The sequence below is a fragment of the Chiloscyllium plagiosum genome, chromosome 42 (genome assembly GCF_004010195.1).
Source record: "Chiloscyllium plagiosum isolate BGI_BamShark_2017 chromosome 42, ASM401019v2, whole genome shotgun sequence".
NCBI classification, from domain to species: domain Eukaryota; kingdom Metazoa; phylum Chordata; class Chondrichthyes; order Orectolobiformes; family Hemiscylliidae; genus Chiloscyllium; species Chiloscyllium plagiosum.
In genome coordinates this window covers 15846801-15854460 of record NC_057751.1, presented here as the reverse complement: position 1 = coordinate 15854460, position 7660 = coordinate 15846801, and the positions used below count along the sequence as shown (strand labels likewise).

Sequence of the window (7660 nt, the reverse complement as noted above, 5' to 3'; positions counted from 1 at the left end):
GTAGTGAGTGCAGAGTGTCTTAAGTCTGTGAGGGGGTGCGTGTGTGGGAGTCTGTGTGTCTATAAGGGTGTGTGTGGGTGTCTGTGTGCGCGTCTGTGTGTATCTGTGTCCGTGTGTATGTGAGAGTGTGTGTGTGTGTAGGAATATCTGTGTGTGTATATAGTGCAATGGTGATCACCTGTAATGTGACATGAACCCAAGGTCCCGGTTGAGGCCCTCCCTACGGGACCGAACTTAGCTATCAGCCTCTGCTCGGCCACTTGCCTCTGCTGCCTGTCCCGAAGCCCACCTTGGAGGATGGTCACCCGAAGGTCCGAGGCTGAATGTCCTGGACCACTGAAGTGTTCCCCAACTGGGAGGGAACCCTCCTGTCTGTTGATTGTTGTGCGGTGCCTATTCATCCATTGTCGTAACCTTTGCTCGGTTTCCCCAGTGTACCATGCCTCCGGGCATCCTTGCCTGCAACGTATAAGATAGATAACATTGGCTGAGTCACATGAGTACCTGCCATGTACAAGGTGGGAGGTGTCCCCGCGCGTAATGGTGGTAGGGAGGTGACAGGGAGGGAGATAGAACAGGCAGAGGAGGGCAGGACGAGAGGGTGAAGGAAAACTGACTGAGATGCACAGGGGGAGATATGTTAGTACATGGGGAGATATGCGCGAGGCATGTGAGAGCCACGTGAGCTCTGTAGACCAGAAGAGGTCGGAGCAGATGTTGGCCAACCGAGTCTGCTCCACTATTCAATGACGTCATGGCTGATAATCCTTCCCTCCATTTTACAGTCCTTTACCCTCGATTCCCTTTCTGCATAAAGATCTGGCCATCTCACCTTTGAATATGCTTAATCCCCCAGTCCTCTGAGGTAAAGAATTCTCTGTTTTAAATGGGCAAACCTTACTCTGAGATTACCCTCCTGGTCGTTGCCTCCCACAGTGAGAAACAACTTCTCCGTATCTATCTTGTCAAGTCCCCTAAGAATTTTAAATATTTCGATAGGGTTGCCTTGTTCCTCTAAACTCCAACGAGTACAAGTCCAACCTGCTCAACCTCTCCTCCATTCCCAGGTTTGCCTAATGAACCTTCTCTGGACTGCCTGTAATGTCAGTCTACCTTCCCTTGGATAAGCGTGCTTGCAAAATTCTCGCTGTGGTCCGAGTAATGAAATATATTGTAATGGGCAGAGGGAATGCAGCGGAGGTGGGGGCATGGCTTTCATGGCTTTGAGCGTGGGAAATCATGTCTCACAAACGTGATTGAGTTTTTTGAAGAAGTAACAAAGAAGATTGATGAGGGCAGAGCGGTAGATGTGATCTATATGGACTTCAGTAAGGCATTCGACAAGGTTCCCCATGGGAGACTAATTAGCAAGGTTAGATCTCAAGGAACACAGGGAGAACTAGCCATTTGGATACAGAACTGGCTCAAAGGTAGAAGACAGAGGGTGATGGTGGAGGGTTGTTTTTCAGACTGGAGGCCTGTGACCAGTGGAGTGCCACAAGGATCGGTGCTGGGTCCTCTACTTTTTGTCATTTACATAAATGATTTGGATGTGAGAATAAGAGGTAAGTTTGCAGATGACATCAAAATTGGAGGTGTAGTGGACAGCGAAGAGTGTTACCTCAGATGACAACAGGATCGGGACCAGATGGGCCAATGGGCTGAGAAGTGGCAGATGGAGTTTAATTCAGATAAATGTGAGGTCTGCATTTTGGGAAAGCAAATCTTAGCAGTACGGATATGCTTAATGGTAAGGTCCTAGGGAGTGTTGCTGAACAAAGAGACCTTGGAGTGCAGGTTCATAGCTCCTTGAAAGTGGAGTTGCAGGTAGATAGGATAGTGAAGAAGGCGTTTGGTATGCTTTCCTTTATTGGTCAGAGTATTGAGTACAGGAGTTGTGAGGTCATGTTGCAGCTGTACAGGACATTGGTTAGGCCACTGTTGGAATATTGCGTGCAATTTTGGTCTCCTTCCTATCGGAAGGGTGTTGTGACACTTGAAAGAGTTCAGAAACGATTTACAAGGAAGTTGCCAGGGTTGGAGGATTTGAGCTATAGGGAGGGGCTGAACAGGCTGGGGCTGTTTTCCCTGGTGCGTCGGAGGCTGAGGGGTGACCTTATAGAGGTTTACAAAATTATGAGGGGAATGGATAGGCAAAGTCTTTTCCCTGGGGTGGGGGAGTCCAGAACTAGAGGGCATAGGTTTAGGGTGAGAGGGGAAAGATACGAAAGGGAGGGGCAACATTTTCACACAGAGGGTGGTACGTGTATGGAATGAGCTGCCAGAGGAAATGGTGGAGGCTGGTACAATTGCAACATTTAAGAGGCATCTGGATGGGTAAATGAATAGGAAGGGTTTGGAGGGATATGGGCCGGGTGCTGGCAGGTGGGACTAGATTGGGTTGGGATATCTGGGTCGGCATGGACGGGTTGGACCGAAGAGTCTGTTTCCGAGCTGTACATCTCTATGACTCTATGGACAGCTGCTGCCCATGTTGGATGTTTGTGATCGTCATGGTTCCCATCTCAATCTTTTAGGTGCTGGAGTTCAAGTTGAAAGGAAATCCTCTTGATGCCAAATCCTCTCTTCAGATTCACCTGAAAGGCAAAGACAAAGTTGGAAAGGGCAGGTAACCTTATTCTGTGCTTTGTGAAGGAACAGTCGCCCCACGTCAATGGGGGGGGATTCAGGACGAAAACCGTCAGTAAATTATTTAAAATAAAAATTTAACACCCGGAGGAAAATCACTGCTGGCAGCTGCTTCCAAGCACAGTCGCAGTTGTTTACCAGACTCTCATCTCCATGTTTTGAACAGTGGGTCACTTGCAGAGTTTGTGTGAGGAGAGAGAGAGAGGGTGCAAGTGTGAGAATCAGAAGGATGCACTGCTAAGGTGAGATGAAGTGGAGAGAGAGAAGGCTTGTGTGGAGCGTTGGCACAGACCAGTTACTGTACAACACAGCAGCAGCAGCAGAAGGAGGTCATTTGGCCCCTTGAGCCTGCTCTGCCATCTCCCTCCATCGTGGCTGGTTTCCGACTCCAACTCCACGTTTCCGTCTGCTCCCCAAATACCCCGGATTCCCCAGGAGAACCTTCCTGAAAAGCCTTGCATCCCGGAGCTGAGAATTCCCAAGGTTCACAACTCCCATGTGTGAAGGCATTTCTCCTCACCTCGATCTGAAACGATCAGCCCCTCGTTCTGTCTCTTCAAGGTCCCCCAGCCAACAATCTCTGTGTCCACTCTGTCAAGCCCCTTCAAAATCTGCGTGTCTCATTGGAATCATCTCTCATTTTTCTCAACTCTGGGGAAGACACAGCTTTCACAGTCTCTCATCCTAAGACAGCCCCCTCTCTCAGGGACCAATCTAGTGAACCTTCGCCGTTTCCATGGTGAGCCATAGCTTGTTTCTGCGGCTGTACGATTCCCAGCCCACTTCACCAAGGCCATTCTGAAGACTTGGGGCAGCATCTCCATTCTCCTTGGATAGATATAATGTGAGGCCATTCGGTTCATCAGGTCCCCTTTAAGGAACGATTCACTTCAGTCCGCTTTCCCCACAGCCCTGCACTTCCTTTGTGTTCTGAGAATCCATCCAGTTCCCTTTGGAAAGCCAACTTTGAGCCAGTGTCCACCTCCCTCTGGGAGCAACGTTCCCCTGACACCATTACAGCTGCTGGGAAGCACCGCACATGCTGATTGTCTTGATACCCAGTATTGAAGACTTATACCATGCACTGACCTCTGAGGTCTGTACAGGAGGAAGAAAGATTAGATGGGAAAGTTCAGGCAGTGCATTGCAGATCATAATCCCTCGCCACGTCAAAACATTTCTCTTCCAGTTTGTCGGCCGTTTGACCTCAATCTGTGCCCTCTAGTTCTTCATCTGTCAGCCTATGGGTGCCGTTCCTCCCTGTCTCCAAAATAAGGAGTGGCTCTGGTAGTTAGGGAGACACCAAAGTCAGTAGCACTGCTGCCACACAGCACCAGAGACGCAGGTCCGATTCCACCCTCGGGGAACTGTCTGTGTAGAGTTTGCACGTTCTCCCGTGTCTGTATGGGTTTCCTCCCACAGTCCAAAGATGGGCAGGTTAGGTGGATTGGCCGTGGGGAATTGCAGGATAACAGGGATAGGGTTGGGGTTGAGGCTGGAAGGAATGCTCTTCAGAGGGTCAATGTGGATTCGATGAGTTGAATGAGCTGCTTTCACGCTGTTGGGATTGTGAACAGAATTAGGCCATTTGGCCCCTCGAATCTGCTCCACCATCCAATAAGATTGTGGCTGGTCTGTTTGCATCTCGAATTTCACTTTCCTCTCTATTCCCAAAGAGCCTTCATTTCCTTGCCTAACAAGAATCTATCCACACACTCCTTAACAAGATTCAGTGACCCTGCCTCCACTGCTGTCTGAGGCAGAGAGTTCCAACGATACTCAACCCTCTGACAGACAAAACAAAACCTCCTCATCTCTATCCTGAAATTTGCAACCCCTAACTTGGACACTGAAGGAACGGCCAATATGTTTGAAAGTCGCAGGCGGGGAGTGGCTCAGAGGGGAACTTGCAGGAGGTGGTGTTCCCATGTACCTGCAGCCCTTGTCCTTCTTAGATGGAAGTGGTCATGGGTTTGGAAGGTGCTGCCTAAAGATCTTCGGTAAATTGCATCTTGTAGATAAGACACACTGCTACTACTGAGTGTCGATGGGGTTGGAGGGAGTGGATGTTTGTGGATGTGGGGACAATCAGACGGGCTGCTTTGCCCTGAATGGTGTCAAGTTCCTTGAGTGTTGTTGGAGCTGCACTCATCCAGATGTGGGGAGTTTTCTATCACACTCCGTGTACATAGTGGACAGGCTTTGGGGAGTCAGGATGTGGGTTACTCGCTGCAAGATTCTTCGTCTCTGACCTGCTCTTATTGCACTATGTTAATATGGTGAGTCCGGTGGGGTTTCGAGTCCACGGATAGTGGGCGATTCAGTGATGGTGACATTGAATGTCAAGGGGCAGTGATCAGATTGTCTCTTATTGGAGATGGTCATTGCCTAGCATTTGTATGGCAGGAATGTTGCTTGCTACTTATCAGCCCAAGAATCGAGAGTGTGGTGCTGGAAAACAACAGCAGGTCAGGCAGCATCCGAGGGCCAGGAGAATCGATGTTTCAGCCATAAGCCCTTCACCGGGAATGAAACATCAATTCTCCTGCTCCTCGGATGTCCCGCAGTGCTTTTCTCGCACCACTTTCTCAACTTTGATCTCCAGCATCTGTCGTTCTCACTTTCTCCTACTCATCAGGCCAAACCTGGATGTTAGATTAGATTAGATTAGATTAGATTAGATTACAGTGTGGAAACAGGCCCTTCGGCCCAACAAGTCCACACCGACCCGCCGAAGCGAAATCCACCCATACCCCTACATTTACCCCTTATCTAACACTACGGGCAATTTAGTATGGCCAATTCACCTGACCCTGCACATCTTTGGACTGTGGGAGGAAACCGGAGCACCCGGAGGAAACCCACGCAGACACGGGAAGAACGTGCAAACTCCACACAGTCAGTCGCCTGAGGCGGGAATTGAACCCGGGTCTCTGGCGCTGTGAGGCAGCAGTGCTAACCACTGTGCCACCGTGCCGCCCACGGTCCCGGTCTTGTTGCGTTTGAACAACGGACTGCTTCAGGATCTGCAAATAATGCTGAAACTTGTGCAATCATTGGCGAACATCCCCACTTCGGACCTTACGACAGAGGGAAGGTCATTGCTAAAGCAGCTGAAGGTGGTTGAGCCTAGGGCACTACCCTGAGGAACTCCTGCAGAGATGTCCTTGAGCTAAGATGACTGACCTCCAACTACCACAATCACCTTCTTATATGTCAAGTATGACTCCAACCAGTGGAGAGTTTGCCCCCCGATGCCCATTGATTCCAGTTTTGCCAGGGCTCCTTGATACAACACTCGGTCAAATGTGGCCTTCATGTCAAGGGCAGTCACTCTAACCTCACCTCTGGAACTCAGCTCTGAACTGTGCTGAAAGCAAGTCCAGCCTGTCTAACCTTCCTCACAAGTCAACCTGCTAATTCCAGGGATGAATCCAGTAAACCTCCTCTGAACTGATTCCCAAGGAGCAGGAGGGTGTATGTTGGAATTTGGCGTTCAGCAGCACATTGTGTTCACTGCTTGTTGTGCTGTCTATAAGATTCAGCATTTTCCAAACCCAAGACCATCTTCCAGTGGACTGAACAGTCTCCTGTGCTTTATGATTTATGAACCTGTAACCCTTTGCCTCCCCCACCCTTGAATGTAAACTTGGTTTCTGTTTTAAGTTGCCAATGATGAAGTTTGCTAAGTGGATGTGTGATACCACTGCATTTAGTGATAGTCTGTTGTAACTGGATTTGATCTCACTCGTCCTCTATAGGTTCCTAGGATCCGTCAATGTCCGGCTCGCCAATCTAGTTGGGGAGAGGAGCAGAAATATATCTTTTGTCAAAGTCCCTCTGCTGGATAAGAAGAAGCAAAAAACGAAGGTGATGTTTCTATGGAGACGCAGAGCTGACTGATCTCGCTCCTGCCTGTATTCCTAGATTATGCCCATTGCAAATCTGCGCTCTGCCAAAAATTGGCAGCTTGGATCCGAATTGGGACTGAGTCCCATTTGCTTATTGCCCTATGTCTTCAGGCTTTTATTGGCTTGCGATCCAGAAAATGCGGATTTAAAATTGAAATCCCTGCATGCTCTTGTCTTGCCCTGTTTCTGTAACTTGTTGCCACCTTCTGAGATCTCTGAGCTCCCCCAGTTTCCAGCCTTTGAACTTCGTCACCCACCATCGGTGGCCATGCCTGCAGCTGCCTGGTCCCTAACATCTTGAGTTCCGTCCCTCGACCTCACTGCCAGTCTGCCACCCTCTTCCCCTTGCAGGTGCTCTTTTTAACAAGAAAACGTCCTTGTTTAATCGAGATCTGTGCTCCTAACTCTTAAGGCCTCACTCCTGCTCCGATCTCCTATGCTCCTGTGAAACACCAATTTTGCGCAGGCCATGGGCACGAAGAGGGATGATTCAGGGTGCCTGAGTTGGTCAAGCTGTTTGTTTTGGGGAGGACGGCGGTGTTACAACGGGAAGACAGCTTTGTTTAGGGATTTATGTGTTTCGTTTGCAGAACCTGCTCAGCTTTGAAATCGTCTATGAACCACCCCTCGTCAATAAAAAAGAAACGAAAGAAGGTAAGTGGGCCGCTGTGCGAATTGTCTTTCTGCGTGGGTCTTGTGTTGAGCAGTCGCAAACACGGGACTGTCACAGTCAGCTCGGCAATATGGTAGTGAGAGCTACCTAACGTTGTGGAGGTAAATGAGACTGGATCCAGTGACTGGAAGCTGCAGCGAATGGATTTCACAGCCGGTAAGTGTGAGGTGGGACCACAAAGGGGACAGATCCAAGTGTTGCAAATGGAGGTGAACAAAGTGGTTTTACAGGCCCACAGAGAGGCTGAGTCATCAGATGCCAAAGGAATGCCCTATCTGTCTCCATGTACACAGATCAATGCAAAGCTCAAAGCCACACACTAAAGCAAATCAAGAAAACACAATGGAAAAAAATACTCATAATTCCAGGTTACAGGAGAGAGGGAGCTTTGCTAGGGAATCTAGGATTACGGGAAAGCGGATCTGGA

General features: G+C 49.2%; 1 protein-coding gene across 1 annotated transcript in view; it reads left to right on the top strand.

Moving 5' to 3' along the window:
* Nucleotides 1-7660, top strand: part of LOC122542980 (myoferlin-like) — a gene marked incomplete at its 5' end in the record, with an annotated part of 121844 nt that overhangs the window by 593 nt on the left and 113591 nt on the right. Inside the window, 3 exons of the mRNA XM_043681124.1 lie at nucleotides 2538-2629; nucleotides 6411-6519; nucleotides 7151-7214. Of these exons, the coding sequence (XP_043537059.1) occupies nucleotides 2538-2629; nucleotides 6411-6519; nucleotides 7151-7214 (265 nt within the window). The remainder of the gene's footprint in view (nucleotides 1-2537; nucleotides 2630-6410; nucleotides 6520-7150; nucleotides 7215-7660) is intronic.